The sequence below is a fragment of the Herpailurus yagouaroundi genome, unplaced genomic scaffold (genome assembly GCF_014898765.1).
Source record: "Herpailurus yagouaroundi ecotype Mexico unplaced genomic scaffold, PumYag 162, whole genome shotgun sequence".
NCBI classification, from domain to species: domain Eukaryota; kingdom Metazoa; phylum Chordata; class Mammalia; order Carnivora; family Felidae; genus Herpailurus; species Herpailurus yagouaroundi.
The window spans coordinates 46,290,878-46,312,607 of record NW_024412403.1 but is presented as its reverse complement, the minus strand read 5'-3'; the positions used below and the strand labels follow the sequence as shown (position 1 = coordinate 46,312,607).

The 21,730-nt window shown below is 34.3% G+C and overlaps 1 protein-coding gene across 6 annotated transcripts in view; it reads right to left on the bottom strand.

Annotated features, from left to right (window-relative positions):
* Positions 1 to 21,730, bottom strand: part of EPHA6 (EPH receptor A6) — an 868,919-nt gene that overhangs the window by 120,844 nt on the left and 726,345 nt on the right. For all 6 annotated transcript variants that reach the window (XM_040484252.1, XM_040484254.1, XM_040484253.1 and 3 more), the window contains one exon: positions 2,221 to 2,282. In XM_040484252.1, coding sequence (XP_040340186.1) covers positions 2,221 to 2,282 — 62 coding nt within the window. The remainder of the gene's footprint in view (positions 1 to 2,220; positions 2,283 to 21,730) is intronic.

Here is a 21,730-nt window from a genome sequence, read left to right as displayed (position 1 = left end):
TTTTTTTTTTTTCTTTCTCATGCATGCGATTTTTATCTTAATAGAAATTCTATGTGCAGACAGGAGACAAGTTCACATGGGCTATGGCAGTGAACTTATAAAAAGAATAAGTAATTTTATTTAAAAAAGTGTATGAGAACATGGCTTTTTGAGTCAGAGACTTGAGTTTGAATGATCACTCTACCACTTAGTGTGTTATGTATTATTTTATAAGCTTTAAAATAATCAACTCAATGACACTTGTATGAGGTAGATGCTGTTAATATTCCCATTTTATAGATAAGTAAGCAGAGGCACAGAGAAGTTAGTAACTTTCCCAAGTCACAAGGTCACATAGCTGGGAGGGATAGAACCAAGATGATCTGGCATATATTGACATTCAGATTCTTACAGCAGTGGTAATGATAGCCACCATTAACTGAACATCTATTCTTTCCCAGACTGTGTGGCGTCTTACCTATATAATGTACAAAGGTCAAAAAATATTAGTTTTTAAATTTTAAATCATGAAATATACCACTTATAAACAGGTATCAAGATGCTTCTACATAAATATTTTATTGATAAGCTATTATATTTTCTTTATAATATATTTTAATTAATTCATGATTCAGCAGGATAAAAAGGATATCTGAAGCTAAGAATTCTTTCCTAATTTGCTGTGGCAGTCATTTGATCCCATTTTCAAGAGCAATTTAGATTGAGTATGTGCTGCATTTATTTGCCATTATATTCAGCTCTAGGGTATAGTTGATGCAAAAAAAAAAAAAAATCCATAACTTATCCCAAGCATCATTAGAGAATAAGTCATGTTGGTATATGTCTGATAAGAATGAGTTTTTGAATAAACATAATGGAAGGTCCTAACTATACATGCATTTCAAAGTACCATAGGTGGTCCTGATAATTTATTCTAAAATAATTTAGCACATTTACAGGAGAAATGAATACAAGTTATAAAATAACATCCTGAGAATGGCTACAGAAAAAATAAAAACAAATAGTTCATGTCCCCAAACACCTATGAATTTCATTTTGCTTTAAAAAGCATTCTTGGTTGAGAGCCTGCATTGTGTGAGGAGTATTGCTCTGTAATAACTTGACGATTTTGCTGAATTCAGCTTCCGGCATTGAATCTGGGCATCAAGTCCAGTCACAGGGTAAATATATCATTACTGCTAATATTGAGAGAAGTCAGAAAAAGAGGGCATGAACTCAAGAAAAATAAATGAAAATGAGATTTAAAAAAAGAAGGTAAGACGCAGAACTTAACCAAATAACATAGAACAAAAAATTAAATGAAGAAAGAATGCTTGAGACTGTTTTTATCCTATGAAAGTGAAGATAAAAAATAATATAATATATTCCAAATAGCAAAAGTCCAGTCATGTTATAAGTAAGAAAATGGCCATATCTCTGCAGATAGATGAATATTTGAGAATACAATGACATTCAAATATGTGACCTCTGCTGGGGATGAAAAATATTTACTGTAGTAATTATTTTTTGTATTCTGTTTTTTTTTTTACTATCAGTGAGTATTTTTGTAGCATATGATGGCTTTTTAAATATTAAAGACATTATAAATACATTTGAAATATAACTTTAAGATTGCTCTGTTATTCTCTACTACTATGTGAGACAAATGATTTTTGTATACACCATACTTTCAAGGATAAGTCATTTTAAAAAGAATGCTTTAAAATTTTTTGTTCTGAAAAAAATCTCTGCTAGGGTTTTTTCTTTTTTCTTTTGTTTTCTGAAAGTCAGGCAAACAAACTTAAGAGTGATAAAACCAGTTTTCTGATATGAACTTGAGTCATTATTCGTAAATATACATCAATTTAAGGGGCTCAGCATTATAGATCATGCATAAAACATCATGCTGAATAGTTAAATGTGATAAAACAAAATGAATGTTTATGTGAGACAACTGAGTTTCATTTAATCTCTTTATAACATCATTTGGAAATATATATATATTAATAAGGCATGTGAATTTATAGGAGAAATCAATTATATTATTATATGTATATACTCCTCCCATTGGTAACACACTAATGTATCACAGTATCGGAGAAATGCACCCTAGAGAAAATGTTGCTATTCTTCATGGAAAAATCCATGAATAACATTATGTAAAAATTAATTTATGATAAATGATTTAAATCTAGAACTCAGAATATCTTATTTAAATGCCATCAGAAAAGAACACCTCACCCGTAAAAAGGAGTCTAGGGATCCATTCTCCATATATTCCACCACAATCATTACTGGTCTGCCTGCAAAAAGAGCAAAAGAACACACAAGGATTAGAGCAATTACGGAAATATGTGCTGCAGTAAGAGATTTCCAGCTGTGGCAGCTAAATTATTTGTATTTTATTAATAGAAACTTCATTTGCCAACGTGCTTCTACAAAAGTCTCCCTATTACATGTAGGCATCTCCCCTTTTTTTATGGCATCATTTCTGTTGAGTTCATATAAGGAATACAAATTACAAAGGAATTAAGCATTTCCTTTTCTGAAGCCCTGCAATCACTTGTTTATATTATGTTGTTTTGTCCTGAGCTTTTCCTAAAAGATCACAAACAAGCTGAAGGCAGGGTTTAAGCAGTCCCTGTAGCTGCCCTGGCACTTGCAGAACACCTTGTCCTATAGTGGTGAGGACACTGTGGCTGAATTACATTAGACTGGGCATTTCTGAAATATTCCTAGGGCAAAGAGGAAAGGAGAAATTCATAAATTCTCTGTAAGAAATTATAAACCATTAGTCATAGTCTGCTTTTAAGGACTTTTAAGTAGAAAAATGTCAGTAGATTGATGAATGCTACCAAGCTGGTGGGCTTTGAAATAGTTCTTGATCATGTCTTTATTGGACATAGATTAGATCAACAAAACATTGATGGCAGTGCATGAAAATAAGTAGCTCTGATTTTTTAGTCTAGTAACAGAAGCTAAAATCAGAAACTGAACATCATTTATTTCTTCTTTATCATATCTATTTGCAATTGCTACAGTTCCCAATACCTCTATTAGGTAGAATATTTGACATAAATAGATTTGTTTCAAAGAAAATAATCTATTTGTTCTGCCAAATTGCTCAAGTTTAAAAGATAAACTAATTTCAGATGAAGAGAAAATATTTACCCGAAATAAACATATATGACATATTTATTTTTTACTTCTATATTCCTTGCTTCTCATTGAAATTTTTAGCAATTGAATCTGCACTGTGCACATTTTTTCCTCGTAAGTACAAAGAAGATCTGGAAAGAAATTATGTGTACCAATGATGGAAATATTAGACCTCATATTGTAATTCATGTCTCTGTTATGAACTCAAAGCCTTGTGGGTTAAAAGGGGTGACTGTAACAAATTAGTAAAATGTCTGCAAATGCTAGATTTTACATTTGAATCTATATTTTAAAGAAAGATGTGCTAAAGGTTAAATGTAGTAATAAAGCTCCCAATTTATCATGCATAGTATTAGAATCCAAAGAAATTTCCCATTTTGGTGGATTTCCATAATGTTCCTCAAAGTCATTACTTTCACCCAAACACAGATATAGAACTTTATCAGAAAATCCTGAGGTCAAATGAACTGTCAGCACTATTGTAGCAAGGAACTAGAAGATCCAGATTTTAAATCTGACACTTTGTCATGAAATCTTTTATTTGGCCATTGGTTTCAGAGAGCTTGGAAACAGGAGCTGGATGCAAACACTTGGTTAGCAAGGTAGGGAAAATAAAAGATCATTTTTTATACTTCTATATGGAAATTCTGAGACCGGTATTCCAGTTTCAATTGTAATGGATCATGAATGTTAAGGGGAAATGCTGGGTTACTACAGTGACTGCCTGAGTTCACCTACCCAGAGTTAACCTTTTCAATCTACCTTGACCATGCTGCCAGAGAAACATATATATACCTCTCCCTAAGAATGTCAGTTTTGATACAAAAGAGCTTGCAAGCACTTTGCTTGTATTAATACAAATTATTATTAGCCTTATTACACAGATAAGGAAATTGAGATAGAAAATTAAAGCACTTGCCCATCAAAGAGCTAAGTGGCAGTGTCGAGTAGTCTGTCTCAGAGTTTAAGCTCTTAACTTTTATGCCATAGGTGCCTCTCAGACATAATTTATAGATCAAAGCCGTAAGGCTTATCCTCCTTTGCTGGACCTCATCTCTCCCAACTAGCTCTGTCTTCTCCTGCTCCATTTGTTGTTATTATCATCTATACTGGTTCAATCCTGCCTCCTCTCCTTTCCCTTTTGGTATTCCCCTGCCAGGATTATTTCCCAATTTGTTTCTCCCTGATCTCACCTCACACCTCTTCCGTGAAAGTCCCCATGGTGATATTTCCTCTAGTGGCATTCCCATCACATCTATTGTCTGCACTATGAAATGTGCAATGTGAAACTATGAATGTGAAATGTTCTATATTAGGTTGTTTTTCTCTCTTATTTTCCCATAGATGCTATGTCTCCCCCCATTCATTAGGTTTCTCAAAGCTACCTCCCGTAAGGCTGAGCAGAGTAGGTGCTTTATAGTAACGAGTTGATTTTTCTCAATGACTTCGTAATTCCTCAGAGAGTAACACTGAAGTATTTCAGCAAGATTCTAATCTATGTGAATACCAAGTACTTTGAAATTAGTTCTATCTATAACTCCTTGGGAGACACTTTATACAATCTTAAAATTCATTAGTGACAAGTTTCATCTTCTCATTAAAGATAATAAAGAGTCAAATGAAGACTCCCCTGGTTTCTTGTGAATTATAAGCTTCCCACCTGAGCTCTGCATCTTTTGTATTTTGTGCAGTAATGCCAATTTAGAGCTGCTATTATTAAACTAAGGAGTTGTTTTATTAGAATACTGCTGGAATCTAACCTGTTATTTGTTTCCTAGTGATTTTCTATAGGAGGGTTAGTTACACTGTGAAGATTACAAGCAACTTTATAGTCTATGATTACATTTTATAATCAACAAAATAGATAAGTATAGGGAAATTATGAAAGGATGGTATTCAAATATGTGGCTAGGTGAGAGAATCCTATTGGCAACAGTGCTTTGTCTGTTATATTTTTAAATATGTAAAAATTATACAATACATTATTGCTCTTGGAAAATATATTTGGAGGTGATTCTATTTTTATAGTTTCAAAACATTTCAGCTTTTCTCACCTGTTTTCCAATTTTGGCCACTTCCCCAAGTGCCTCATGTTACAGAATTAACTTACTATTTGCTTTGTACTGAAGTCAATGGACAAACTCCAGGATTCTTGAATGTTAGTCAAGTCTCAACATCCCTAGACTTTTTTTTAGAAGTCTCAATGGCTTGCTTTAAGAAATTTTCAAAAACACTTCTTGAAGTCACACAAAAAAGTTAATTTCTTTCATTTTCCTTCAAAAAGTAGCCCAGAAATGTTTATTGGTATGTTAAATTACATTGGAATCAAAACCCTGTAAGAAATCACTTATATCCTGAACACAATGAATCACAAAATCCCAGATCATCTTTTTCTATTTTAGACAAAAATTACTTCCTTTAACTGGGACTTTAATGTACTATTGACTAATGATTTTTTTTTTCAAATTTATAGTTTCCTAATACTTAAGATGATTTTGATATGGGTGGTGTTGAGAAACCATATAGTGATAAGAGTATATTTTTCTTGTGCTGTTGTTAAAGAAAACAAAATAAAGGAATTCTTTAAATGTTCTAGGGAAAACATTTTGCAAGTGAAATAGTGTTGTTTGTTTATTTGTTTGCCTCAAGAAGGTATGTGAAAGAAGGAGATTACAGGGATTTAACATTTTCATATAAGCAATGAGTTTGTACTGGATGTAGAATTTTGTATCAGCTTGGCCATTTCTAATATGATGTCAGTAATATCAAGAATCTAAAGAAATCACAATGACCCCCAAACTCTATTGTAGGTTTAAAACAATTTTAGTTTATTTAACATTATATCATGTCTATATTTTATCTACCACATAATAAAGTTTGTGGTGATAATTTGGATTGACGGTTACATTGCCTGTATTTATCCCCTCCCCAGGTGCAATTCAGGACTTTGGAGCCAGTTACTTAATCTATTTCTACCTCCCCTGTTTCTGCTGTAGAGATAGTGAATTATAATGATCTCAAATGGATTTGATAATAAATACTTTTCTTATCCCTCTAAGGCATTCAAAAGATATGGATGACATAAATTTGAACAAAGTTATAATATATTAAATAATTATTTTTATTCACCAGATAAGTACTAAAATTGGGGAATTATTTTTCCCTTATACTGTTGACTGGTGATTATCAGATCATGTCCCATGTGAATCTTAACTTTAAGGGATTCAAATAAAATCTTAATATTTCCCCTGAACCTGCTTTCCCTCCTATATTCCTGTTGGGGTTAAAACATCACCATCTACTTAGTTACCCAGGTTTGAAATCCCATTTTAATATTGGACTTTTCACTTTATCAAACCCCTGTCCATGAGTTACTAAGTTGTGCTGATTCTATACAAAATCTATTATCACTGCCCATATTTTGCCTTTATTTTCTCTTGCTTCACTTATTACAATAATCATTTGCTGGTTGTACTTGTTAATACTTATATAATCACTGTTTCAAAGAATGATCCAACTTTTTTTTTTTTTTTTAGTGCCTACTATATATAAGTACTCTTCTAGTTTCTGAAGAAACACAATCAATACCAGGTCCTTGCTCTCGTGGAGTGTATAGTGAAAAGGAGAACGGAAATAGGTAAACAGTCAATTACTATAAAGGGCTAATGTTTCATACCCTCCTTTTAGAACTTGCTTTACTTATTGTCTTGTTTGCTGCAGAATTAAAATCTACACTGCTTGGCAATAAATTCCTTCACAATCTCTTCTCTGCCTTTGTTCTAGTGTCATCTTTTACCTCCCACTAGTTCCCTAACTCCTGGTTTTCAAATTATCTAGGGGACTCATAATTCATGAAGTTGGCTTTACTTGTACCTCCCTGTCTTCCTTGGAAGACTGCCTTCTCACTGTTTCCACTTGGTAAAATCATATACTTAAAAAAGAAAAAGTAGAACTTAAATACTGTCTCCACTGTCAATTCTATGAATCACTTTCCCTTTTAGGAAGAACTGATTGTTTACTTTCTCCTCCTTTTATATCTTAATCAAGTGTATGTGATACACTTATGGTATGGAATTGGTATTTGCTGTGTAGGTGTCTGCCTCCCTGTATAAAATGCCCTGGAGGTCAGGAAGTGTGCTTAGTTCTTCTCAGTAAATTCACTATTGAGCACAGAATTAGGCACCTAATAGGTACTCAATTTCATTTTTTAAAATGCAATGCCAGAAGGAACACATATAAAGATGTTCTTTATGACTGATTCTAGGCCAAGAAAAGAGTTATTGAAATTACAGGATGGCAAATCAATAAATTTTAAATTATTTTCATTGTAAAATATATGGTTTTGAAGAAAGAAAACTTCAAAATTTAGCTCTGCTACCTATTCACTTCATGATCTTGGACAAGTTATTTTTGTTCTTTCAGTTTTTGCATTTAAAAAATGAGCATAATATTATATGGTTTTCAAAGAATTAGATGAGACAACATAATTAGCACAGTGTCTGGCAATAGTTGGCACTTAAAAATGTTGGTGTACATTTACTTTCCTTCCTTTCTGTGCACAATTATCCGCTTTCCCCTTATTATAGTTGCCCACTATGTAACAAAAAGTTTTACAAAAGTGGATCATTTCCATATTTTATTATAGTTTGGTATGGACATGAAAATTCTTTTATATCCTATGGCAAAGTAAAAATCACCACTAGTTACATGTTTTATATAATACAGTAAATTCTCAGTTTTGGCACTGAAATTCTTATGTCTCAGGCAAATTGGGATAGTTGGTTACCTTACACCTTGTGTGCTCTGCACAGTGCAATTAGAAGTTGTGGGATTAGTATTAGATAATATGATATTAAAGACTTTTCCACTTTGGGCAAGTGACTTTTCATAACTCACGCTACTGCCTGTCTCTTCATTCATGTATATTTGTATATTACATATTATTACATAATAATAACACTTCCTCTATTGTGTGAGAAGTGAGATTAAATGAGAAAATGTGTTTAAAACACAGGGAATAGTACATTATACTAAATACTGAATCACCCAATAACAGCTTAAAGAATGAATGGATAAATGCAAATATCATATCCTACCTTACTGGCTTGATGTTAAGTCCTAAACTAAGAAGTGGTTTTCGGAGTTAAAAAGGTTCATAACCAAAAATGGCTATGTCAGTATATTTAGGAGCTTTCTTGATGGCCTCAGAAGTCTACTTAAATCCTACACACCTGAAATTGACAGGTTTGAAGTTGTTTTAAAGAACAAGATGGTTTCTCCTAGAGTAAAATAATCAAAATGGGTATTTTATTAATGACACACTATAATACATAGTTTCTTTGGAATAGCTTCTGTAAGAAATAGATTCTTATCCCCATTAACAAGCTATGCTGTCTTTTGTACTCTACACATTTGTACCTGTAACGTGTTTTTTTGCTTAATTTGGAATTGGTTTTAATCTTAAATCTATTTGAAATTCCTGAATCTACATGATGACTCTGTTGATTTGGTTCCATGTTTTCTCTTAGTTTCTTTATTTTATTTTTTAAATTTAGAAGGCATCCAAATGCTCTGAAAAATGATGAAGAATAAATTATTTTACCCAATGATAAAATCGCTGAGCAGAAATTAGGAGGAGGGACTACATTTGTGAAATCTGTAGCATTTCTTCATCTAGATTTGTTTCAGAGTAAATAAAAGGTGTGAGGTTTGAGAAATGAGACGTAATTTTCCTGCCAGTTCCAGAGAACAGTGGCATACCATCTGCATCAATTAACTTCAGTAATATTCAGTACTATCCTGCCTACTGAAAATTACCATATGGGAAAAAAGACTTCTCTGTAATTAGACATGTCTTGTTGACAATGAAAGTTACTGCCAATGATGCCTAATGTTAGATTTTGTTTTCACTCTAAGACACTAACCATATTGCAAAATTTTAATAACATATGAATTTTTAAGAGTGGCTCTCTTGTTTTTTTTATTACATCCATATTTACAAAAGTGTTATGGCAATGATAAAATTAAAGGTACGTGTTTTAAAACGATCTGGTTTATGACTTTTTCCTTTCAACTATAGTGAAATGATTGATTATACACCAATCAATTATTTAATTACCACTAGGTAGGAAGGAACAAAATGCATCAGAGCATTCTCATGACTTGAAATACTATGTAATACCTAAGTTCAAAACTGAATTAAACCATGTGACAAATAAATAATTTTATGCTGCCTTTGTTCTTGTTTTATTTTCTGTGAAACACTTTTGTGTAGGTAATTTAAAAATAGATACTACATCTAAGTCAGCACATATGTAATAAATGGCTAACTTTAAAAAATAAGTTTTTCAATATGCCATGCACTATTCTAAGGGTTTTACAGGTGTGACCTCATTTAACCCTCATACCAACCCCTGTGGTGAGGATAAATACTAGTTCAGTTTAACAGCTCAGATTACGGATGCACTGAGAGTTTAAGCAACTTGCCCAAGGATGCACAGTGAGCAACTGGCAGAGCCAAGACTTGAATGCAGGAGATCTAGCCCCAGGGTCTGAGTTCTTGACCATCTTCTGATACCCCCAAATGATACTTGGGTCTCCACTAGTAATTTGAAGACATAAAGCATTACCCTAAATATCTGTGCCTCATCTTAGAAACACATTCTGGAAACGCATTATGGACTGGGCACTGTGTTGCTCCCAAAGATGTTTTGTCCTTGAGAAGTTGCAGGATTTTAAGGTTTTATTTATTTATTTATTTATTTATTTATTTATTTATGTATTTATGTATGTATGTATGTATGTATTTATTTATTTATTTAGAGACAGAGATGATGCAGGGGGCGGAGGGGCAGAGAGAGGGATACAGAGAATTCCAAGCAGGCTCTGCACTGTCTGCATGGAGCCTGATGAGGGGCTTGAACTCAGGAAAACCACAAGATCATGACATATGCCAATACCAAGAGTCAGATGCTTATCCAACTGAGCCACCCAGGCACCCTGAGAAGTTCTTGGATTTTAAAGCCTCATAAATCTCTATAATATTCTATATAAACAGGCAATACAGGCTAAGGAAACTTGCTGGAAAAAAACCTTTAGATTTTGCTTTCCCCATTCTTAAGCATCAATTGATGATAATAATGCTGAGGATCCTTCAAGGAAATATTTTAAGAGAGTCTTGAAGCTTTTGAGAGAAGGTAGCATATTTTCCAGTAGTGTTTCAAATGGTATCCTTTATTTCTGGTTTCATAAGTGTCTTATGGTTATACAACTAATCAAATATTCAGCGTTTTGGTCTTCTGTACCATTTGCTAATCAAAAGAAAATCAACACAAAATCTAAAAATAAAGCAAATGTCCAGAGAGGACAGATTTAATTCTAGCTACATAGGTTATTTATGGTGAGATTTTTAACAACGGAGAAAGTATTTCTTAAATGAAACACATATATAAGTTAAACTACCAACTACGTTCCTTTTTCCCTTCCAGGAAAGTTACTACTTATTTTTGAGCCTTTTCTGTAATTCTTATAAGGAGTTTAATTTAAAAAAAAAAAAAAGAAAGTTCAGTTTTGCTAATTAAACTTTCTTTTAAGACCTCTGTGAACCCAACTATGAAAACCCTACATTGTGCCACGGGCACCTTCCACTGTGCTTTGTCCTACAAGGCAAAAGAATGCTGCGATGTGACAAGTTTTATAACAGGGTTGGTCTATCCCCACTTATTTATGTTCACAAGTGGCCCAGCAGCCCATGAGGGCATGCATACAGCCCTCTGGGAGAGGAAAAGACATTTGAGCAGCTCAGTTACTTATCGTGTTTCCAATTAAGGTGTAAACACAAAGACAGCAATTCCAACCAACACAGAAATTAAACACTAATTCACGTGGAGACCCAGTTAATTTAGCAAGCTGTATAAAGTTTTTTTTTAGAATTTCTCTTTGTGACAAGAAAATGATTCCAGGATGAATCTTTTGAAAGTGTTGATAGTTTCTTTGAATAGCATCAAAAAAGAGGACACAATTTGTAATAATAAAACATGAAGATTTCTAGGGAGTAGACATATATTCTCAACTGAGAATTTAAACAGCCATATAAATAAGGTCCGGATTTTTAAGATTCAAACTTCTTAAATTATATTAAGATAAAAGTCGCATTTATGCCAATAAGAATGTATAATAACTAAGGTCAAAAGCTAATAGTATTTAAAGATTCTGAAAATAGTAAAAAAACACTAGTAAAGTAGAAGTAAAAAGAACTAGTAAAAAATGTGGAGATTACTTAAAGACTTAATATCTTTCATGTTTTTCTCGGAAAAGAATAGAAATTCTCTTTTTTTCCATTTTCTATGAGTGTGTGTGTGTATATATATATATATATATATATATATATATATATATAATTTATTGTCAAATTGGTTTCGATACAACACCCAATGCTCATCCCAACAGGTGCCCTCCTCAATGCACATCACCCACTCTCCCCTCTCTCCCACCCTCCGTAAACCCTCGGTTTGTTTTCAGTATTTAAGAGTCTCTTATGGTTTGCCTCCTTCCCTCACTGTAACTTTTTTTCCCCCTTCCCCTCCCCTATGGTCTTCTGCTAAGTTTCTCAGAATCCTATATGAGTGAAAACATATGGTATCTGTCTTTCTCTGACTGACTTATTTCACTTAGCATAATACTCTCCATTTCATCCATGTTGCTACAAATGGCCAGATTTCATTCTTTCTAATTGCCAAGTAGTATTCCATTGTACGTATAAACCACATCTTCTTTATCCATTCGTCAGTTGATGGACATTTAGGTTCTTTCCATAATTTGGCTAGTGCTGGAAGTGCTACTATAAATATTAGGGTGCAAGTGCCCCTATGCATCAGCACTCCTGTATCCCTTGGGTAAATTCCTAGCAGTGCTATTGCTGGGTGATAGGGTATTTCTATTTTTAATTTTTTGAAGAACCTCGACACTGTTTTCCAGAGTGGCTGCACCAGTTTGCATTCCCACCAACAGTGAAAGAGGGTTCCCATTTCTCCACATCTTGGCCAGCATCTATAGTCTCCTAATTTCTTCATTTTAGCCACTTAGACTGTTGGGAGGTGGAATCTCAGTATGGTTTCGATTTGTATTTCCCTGATGAGGAGTAACGTTGAGCATATTTTCATGTGCCTGTTGGCCATCTGGATGTCTTCTTTAGAGAAGTGTCTATTCATGTCCTCTGCCCATTTCTTCACTGGATTATTTGTTTTTCGGGTGTGGAGTTTGGTGAGTTCTTTATAGATTTTGGATACTAGCCCTTTGTCTGATATGTCATTTGCAAATATCTTTTCCCATTCCATCAGTTGCCTTTTAGTTTTGTTGATTGTTTCCTTTGCAGTGCAGAAGCTTTTTGTCTTCATGAGGTCCCAATAGTTCATTTTTGCTTTTAATTCCCTTGCCTTTGGAGATGTGTCAAGTAAGAAATTGCTGCAGCTGAGGTCAGAGAGGTTTTTTCCCGCTTTCTCCTCTAGGGTTTTGATGGTCTCCTGTCTCACATTCAGGTTCTTCATCCACATTGAGTTTCTTTTTGTGAACAGTGTGAGAAAGTGGTCTAGTTTCATTCTTCTGCATGTTGCTATCCAGTTCTCCCAGCACCATTTGTTAAAGAGACGGTCTTTTTTCCAATGGATATTCTTTCCTGCTTTGTCAAAGATTAGTTGGCCATACATTTGTGGGTCCAATTCTGGAGTCTCTATTCTTTTCCATTGGTGTATGTGTCTGTTTTTGTGCCAATACCATTCTTTGTTGATGATTCATCTCGGTAGTAGAGGCTGAAGTCTGGGATTGTGATGTCTCCTGCTTTGGTCTTCTTCTTCAAAATTACTTTGGCTATTTGGGGCCTTTTGTGGTTCCACACAAATTTTAGGATTGCTTGTTCTAGCTTCAAGAAGAATGCTGGTGCAATTTTGATCGGGATTGCATTTAATGTGTAGATTGCTTTGGGTAATATTCACATTTTAACAATATTTATTCTTCCAATCCATGAGTATGGAATATTTTTCCATTTCTTTGTATCTTCTTCAATTTCCTTCATAATCTTTCTGTAGTTTTCAGCATACAGATCTTTTACATCTTTGGTTAGGTGTATTCCTAGGTATTATATGATTCTTGTTGCAATTATGAATGGGATCAGTTTGTCTTTCTGTTGCTTCATTATTGGTGTATGAAAATGCAACTGATCTGTACATTAATTTTTTATCCTGTGACTTTGATGAATTTGTGTATCAGTTCTAGCAGACTTTTGGTGAAGTCTATCAGGTTTTCCATGTATAGTATCATGTCATCTGCAAAAAGTGAAAGCTTGACTTCATCTTTGCGAATTTTGATGCATTTGATTTCCTTTTGTTGTCTGATTGCTGATGCTAGAACTTCCAACACTATGTTAAACAACAGCGGTGAGAGTGGACATCCCTGTCGTGTTCCTTTCTCAGGAGGAAAGCTCTCAGTTTTTCCCCACTGAGGATGGTATTAGCTGTGGGCTTTTCATAAATGGCTTTTATGATGTTTAAGTATGTTCCTTCTATCCTGACTTTCTCCAGGGTCTTTATTAAGAAAGGATGCTGAATTTTGTCAAATGCTTTTTCTGCATCGATTGACAGGATCATATGGTTATCTTTTCTTTTATTAATGTGATGTATCACTTTGATTGACTTGTGAATATTGAACCAGCCCTGCAGCCCAGGAATGAATCCCGCTTGATCATGGTAAATAATTCTTTTATATGCTGTTGAATTCGATTTGCTACTATCTTGTTGAGAATTTTTGCATTCATATTCATCAGGGATATTGGCCTGTAGCTCTCTCTTTTTGCTGGGTCTCTGTCTGGTTGGGAATCAAAGCAATGCTGGCTTCATAGAATGAGTCTGGAAGTTTTCCTTACCTTTCTAATTTTTGGAACAGCTTGAGAAGGATAGGTATTATCCTGCTTTAAATGTCTGGTAGAATTCCCCAGAGATTTTTGATAACTAACTCAATTTCTTCACTAGTTATGGGTCTGTTCAAATTTTCTATTTCTTCCCATTTGAGTTTTGGAAGTGCATGGGTGTTTAGAAATTTGTTCATTTCTGCCAGGTTGTGCAGTTTATTGGCATATAATTTTTCATACTATTCCCTGATAATTGCTTGTATTCCTGAGGGATTTGTTGTAATAATTCCATTTTCATTCATGATTTTATCTATTTGGGTCCTTTCTCCTTTCTTTTTGAGAAGTCTGGCTAGAGGTTTATCAATTTTGTTTATTTTTTCATAAAACCAAGTCTTGGTTTAATCGACCTGCTCTACTATTTTTTAGATTCTATATTGTTTATTTATTATTTCTCTTCTTCTTCTGGGTTTGGGGTGTCTTTGATATTCTGCTTCTAGTTCCTTTAGGTGTACTGTTAGATTTTGTATTTGGGATTTTTCTTGTTTCTTGAGATAGGTCTGGATTGCAATGTATTTTCCTCTCAGGACTGCCTTACTGCACCCTAAAGCGTTTGGATTGTATTATCATTTTCATTTGTTTCCATATATTTAAATTTCTTCTCTAATTGTGTGGTTGACCCATTCATTCTTTAGTAGGATGTTCTTTAGCCTCCATGCTTTTGGAGGCTCTCCAGACTTTTCTCTGTGGTTGATTTCAAGTTTCATAGCATTGTGATATGAAAGTGTGCATGGTATGATCTCAGTTATTTTACACTTATTAAGGGCTGTTTTGTGACCCAGTATGTGATCTACCTTGGAGAATGTTCCATGTGCACCTGAGAAGAATGCACATGAGCAATTTTCCGTTGCTTTGGGGTGTAGAGTTCTAAATATATCTGTCAAGTTCATCTGATCCAATATATCATTCAGGGCCCTTGTTTCTTTATTGATTCTCTGTCTATATGATCTACCCATTGTTGTAAGTGAAGTATTAAAGTCCCCTGCATTTACCACATTCTTATCAATGAGGTTGCTTATGTTTGTGATTGTTTTATATATTTGGGTGTGCCGCATTTGGTGCTTAGACATTTATAATTGTTAGTTCTTCCTGATGGATAGACCCTGTAATTATTATATAATGCCCTTCTTCATCTCTTGTTGCAGCCTTTAAATTAAAGTCTACTTTGTCTGATATAAGTATGGCTACTCTGCCTTTTTTTTTTTTGACTTCCAGTAGCATGATAGATAGTTCTCCATCCCCTCACTTTCAATCTGAAGGTGTCCTCAGGTCTAAAATGAGTCTCTTGTGGATAGCACATAGATGGGTCTTGTTTTTTTATCCATTCTGATACCCTATATCTTTTGGTTGGAGCATTTAGTCCATTTACATTCAGTGTTATTACTGAAAGATATGGGTTAGAGTCATTGTGATATCTGTAGAGGTTTCATGCTTGTAGTGGTGTCTCTGGTACTTTGTGGTTCTTGCAACTTTTCACTCACAGAGTCCTCCTTAGGATCTCTTGTAGGGCTGGTTAGTGGTGATGAATTCCTTCTGTTTTTGTTTGTTGGCGAAAACCTTTATCTCTCCTTCTATTCTGAATGACAGACTTGCTGGGTAAAGGATTCTTGGTTGCATATTTTTTCTGTTAATCACATTGAAGATTTCCTGCCATTCCTTTCTGGCCTGCCAAGTTTCAGTAGATAAGTCTGCTACTACCCTCATGTGTCTACCTTTGTATGTTAAGGTCCGTTTATCCCTAGCTGCTTTCAGAATTCTCTCTTTATCCTTGTATTTTGTCAGTTTCACTATGATATGTCATGCAGAAGATCTATTGAAGTTATGTCTGAAGGGAGTTCTCTGTGCCTCTTGGATTTCAATGCCTATTTCCTTTCCCAGATCGGGGAAGTTATCAGCTATGATTTGTTCAAGTACACCTTTAGCCCCTTTTTCTCTCTCTTCTGGATTTCCTATGATATGGATATTGTTCCATTTGATTGCATCACTTAGTTCTCTAATTCTCCCCTAGTACTCCTGGATTTTTTTTCTCTTTTTCTTAGCTTCCTCTTTTTTCCATAATTTTACCTTCTAATTCACCTATTCTCTCTTCTGCCTCTTCAATCCATGCTGTGATCACCTCCATTTTATTTTGTTCCTCATTTATAGCATTTTTAATTCATCATGACTATTTTTTAGTCCCTTGATCTCCGTAGCAATAGATTCTCTGCTGTCTTCTATGCTTTTTTCAAGCCCAGCAATTAATTTTATGACTATTATTCTAAATTCTTGTTCAGTTATATTGGTTAAACTGGTTTTGATAAATTAATTAGCTGTTGCTATTTCCTGGAATTTCTTTTGAGGAGAATTCTTCTGTTTTGTCATTTTGGCGAGTTTTCTGTCCCTTATGTGTTCTAAAAGCTTGTTGTGTGCTCTGCACCTGCCAGCACTGCTATATTAAATGATGGTCATACACTGTCCAGGGCCTGGCCGTTCAGGAGGTATTTTTTTGGGAGATTGTTACTTGTTCTTTGTTGTTGTGACTTTGGCTATTTTATTACCCTACTCGTAGTGACATTTTGGACCCTCCACCAGGTGTGCTTTGATTTGTTCCTTGAAGTAGCCCTGCTAAGTTCTGTGGTTCAGGTCGTGCAGATTGTTATGTTAATCCTCAAATTAGTTTCCTAGGTGTGCAAGATGGTTTCCTAGGTGTGCAGATGGATAGTGTTGATCTGGCTGCATTTCAGAGAGGATAGATGCAAAAAAACTTCCATGCTTTTCTGCCATCTTATCCCCTCCCCTTGAAATTCTCTTTATAAATGTTCAAGAATTTGATATCAAATGCATCTTGCGGCTCTATTTTTAAAATTTTTCTTTTAAATGCACTGTCGATTTTACACGAGGATAATGATGTTCATTTATGTCAACTACACATAACTCTCTAAAACATTGAGTTTATAAGAACCTAGGATTCTTCATTTATGGATTTCAAGATGTCCAGAGACCTCCTGAAATTGTATGCACATATTTACATATATGATCATATGTCTATTTTCTTGGTGAAGAGTCTGTTATTTTTGACCAAGAAACAGTATAATCCATTAGAAATCTGAGTCCATGACCTGTATTACAACATCAGGACTCTATAGGAGTCCTTAAATTCATAAATTCTGCAATTGATTAAAGATTTCATAAACTGGATATTATTTGAAAGTTTGAATTATACCTTCAATTTTGTATATGCTCCCATCCTGAGTTTTCTTATCCCATGTGGGATAAGAAACATCTTCACATTGTCTTCTGTAAGTTTTTAATTATTTTTAACCTGTTGTGTATTTTTCCTCAGTAAGTCAAAGAACTGTGCTCTTTGGAACCTACTGACTTGAAGCCATAGAGGAAGCAGACTAAACACACATTAACATTATCCGGCCAGCCCCTCTTGCACAGGTTTTGAAACTATCAGTATATCCCAAAAAGTGTTTTTAAATAACCATCTAACATAGCAATAAGAGTGTGCAGATATTTTAAAGGGGTAGTTTATTGGGGATATGACTAGAAATACAATTACTCATATCACTTTCCTTGTGCTTCTCTTGGCTGGGAGTGGTCTCTGTCATTTATCAGTGACTCTCTTTTCTCTATGCCACTCCTCAGTCCTGAGATAGAATAATCTTGTTCTCCTGCCCATTCCTGCCCCAGATTTCCCATGCCAGTTTTTTAATAGTTGCAGTTCTGCAGCGTTTCCTTCTGAAGCTTGCAGATGCACACACTTTCGAGGAGGAGGGTTCTCTGGGGAGAACCATATAAAGTAAGTACTGAGTAGGGGCTATTGGGTCCTAGGTGGAATCACACAAATGTCAAGGAACAAAGAATCCAGGAGTTAGGAATCCAGATGAAAGTTTTTCTTTTTTGTTTTTTAACCATAGTTCATGTTTTGAATAATTTATTCAGGATTTTACTTTGTATGCTTAATCCAGTTTTTCCTATACCCTTTATAATTAGCTTTTGGTTTGAGTGGGCACATGCAAATACTGATTCACACACACCTCACTCAAGGTAACTGGCAACATTCTCAGCTGCAGAAATGTATAAAATATACATCCTTTAATTAAAGAGCTTTTCTCCTCTTAAAAGTCTCTTACTTAAAAAGTAAACCACTGTCTCTTATCTTCTATGCATATTTATTACAACAATATTTTGTTAAAGATAAAATAAGGTCAATTGTCATCTATACTACATAAAAATATGAAAAGAATAATCATCCTCAGAACTATAGCCAATATAAATTATTTTGTCAGAAATGATTAATTTTGAAATATCAAATTATGGATCTCAAGCAAAGTTACTGACCTTTTTTAGAATGCCTGAACATATAAAAAATGAGATGGTTTACTTTGATTTTTCTGAACTGCAGTTCAATTGTATTTAAAAGTTATATACTTTCCTACTGTTGATTTCCCTTGGCATACTGAGTTCATGCCAATTTTCCTTAACTTACATATATTCTTTCAAAGTCTGCCACTTAGTCTTATATATTTGTGTTACTGCTTTTCTTCAGTCCTCTGTATGCATCAAAACTGATATTATATTCACTAGCTCTGAGAATCTCTGCAGCTTAAACTTTATTTATCATTCCTAACTTATTTCTACCATCTAAACTATATGCCTTCTGAATAAAAATTTTTTGCCTGAATAATAGTGCATGTAATATTTGCCCTGACTCCATATCAGATAGGATTTCACATGAAATATGGAAAGGAAAATATTGATAATCATGGTTAATGGATTTTGAAGACATTTTAATATTGGCTTAGCTCTGTAAGTCCTTTGCTATAGAAATGGTCTACTTAGATCTGTTGTTAGTGTATAGAAAATTGGACTGTGAATTCATTTCCTAACATTGCTAGTCAGGGGGCACTCATGAGGATATGAAAAAGTCTGGCTATCTGAGTAGAAGCCTCATTCAAATCTTTTTTCAAAGGGTAAAAAAATAATAGTAAACATTATTTTAGTTATATATTTAGTGACTGAAAATCTAGTGTTTGGGTCCCATATGTTCGTATTTCTTCTGCTATCTGTTTCAGTGTAAGCAGAGGAGTCTCATGGGATTGATTCACTCCATCTTTGCCATTTACTTTGAACCTAACACATGGAAGGCAATGAAGAGAAGCTCAGGTAAAAATGTCAAAAGAGGTGTTTTATATATAGCATTGTATTTAAAGCACTAGCAGACAAACTGAGATGGTGTTTCAGAAGAACAGTCCCTCAACAACTGAAGAGCTTCCAAGATTAACCACAAAGGAAGTATTAGGAAGATCTTGAACAATGATTTCTTTCAGAATTTATCTATTTCTAAATCCCTCATGCTGCCTGTTTCCTTTGTTTTCTCTTTCATAGACTTTGGTTATAATTGATAAATCTTATTAGTTTAAAGCGTATGTTTGAGTTTGGTCTTGAATCATGTGTGTGTGTGTGTGTATAATTAAGTAAATATTATATATATATGTGTGTGTGTATAATGTGTGTATATGCATATAAATATTATATATAGTAAATTATATATATTTACATATAAATATATATGTAATATTTACCTAATTAAAGAAAAATACAGTCTCCCACAACTGACTAAAAACTGCTAAAATATGTAACCTAGAATTTTGATGATCTAAACTTACTAACCTAGGTTATTATTTTATGAGTAAATATTAGATAATGAGTATGCTTTTATATTTTATAAGTAGGTCTAGTTTTTAAGACACATTGTAATGTCTGGATCTTAGTGTAAATTTAAGATACTACACGATGTCAGATAGTTATTGCTGTGCAGTGACAGAAAAGAATAAATCAGGAAACGTCCATATATTATCCTATCATTGTAACTGTGTAATTTTATTTCTCAATAACTTTATTATGCTGGTTTTATTTGTATATGCTATATGTATGAAATCACCAAAAACATAAAGGGTTTGGGTAGAGGCAGAGTCTGTCATATGATAAGCCACAAATCTAAGACGCTATTTGTAATCAGTGCTCTGTGACAGATAAAAATGTTCCATCCTACTTTCAGATACTGTATGGCTACAGAATTAAATCAAAGAAATAACTTGATGGAGGCACCTGGCTTGCTCAGTTGTTTAAGCATCCAACTTCAGCTCAGGTCATGATCTCACAGTCTGTGAGTTCTAGCTCCATGTCGGGCTCTGTGCTGACAGCTCAGAGCCTGGAGCCTGCTGCGGATTCTATGTGTTTTTCTCTCTCTCTGCCCCTCCTCTGTTCATGCTCTATCTCTCTCTCTCTCTCTTGAAAATAAATAAACATTAAAAAATTTAAAAAAAGAAATAACTACATGTATTAAAGAGGACAATTTATTTCCATTTTAGAGTACGTGACTGATTATACATTTAGAAAGGGGGCATTACTTCTTTTCAGAGAGGTAGAATTTGATTCTAATTTTTTAAAGTTTATGTATTTTTCAGAGAGAGAGCAAGAGAGCGAGAGAGAGAAAGAATTAATGGGAGAGGGGCAGAGAGAGAGAGGAGGACAGAGGATCTGAAGCAGGCTCTGTGTTCACAGCAGAGACCCAGATGCAGGGCTTGAATTCATGAACTCTGAGATCGCAACCTGAGCTGAAGTCAGCCCTTAACTAACTAAGCCACCCAGGTGCCCCAAATTTGACTTTAATAAGGAGGTATACAGCAGGGGAAGACTTTGCATTAAAAAATATAATATCAGTTCTGCCATTCTACCTTCTCCTCTCTCAGCTTCCTTCTCTCTTCTATTTCCTTCTCTCCTCTTGTCTCTTCTTCTCTCCTGTGACTTTTCTTACTTTATTGAGTAACTACCGCTTGAAAGGCACTGCATCAAAGAATATTACTGGGTGATCAAAAATAATGAAATCTTGCCATTTGCAACAATGTATCTAGATGGAACTAGAGTGTAAGTGAAATAAGTGTGTCAAAGACAAATATCATATGATTTCATTCATATGTGGAATTTAAGAAACAAAAGAGATGAACATAGGGGAAGGGAAAGAAAAATAAGATAAAAACAGGGAGGGAGGCAAACCATAAGAGACTCTTAACTATAGAGAACAAACTGAGGGTTGCTGGAGGAGAGGTTGGGGGGGGATTGGGCTAAACAGGTGATAGGCATTAAGGAGGGCACTTGTTGGGATAAGCAGTGGGTGTTATACATAAGCGATGAATCACTAAATTCTACCCCTGAAACCAGTACTACACTATATGTTAATTAACTTGAATTTAAATAAATTTAAAAAAAGAAAGAAAATAAATATATGAATATACTTGCTATTTAATTTTCAGTCAATTAGTTTCTGGCATTTTTCTCTATTTGGAACTAAGAAAGATAACTCTTTACTACGACCTTTCTAGAAATAAAAAAGGTCATATAGACAGTATAAACAATTGATAATAGTTAAATAAATACTGATTTTAGGCTTGTCTGCTTTCTGGGTCTCATAATTAAATGATTCATTGCAGTTAGTGCAAAAGTAAGTACTATAGGGGCACCTGGGTGGCTCAGTGGGTTGAGTCCCACTTCTGGTTTTGGCTCAGGTCATGATCTCACAGTTCATGAGTGCAACTCCCCCATTGGGCTCTGCGCTGACAGAGCAGAGCCTGCTTGGTATTCCCTCTC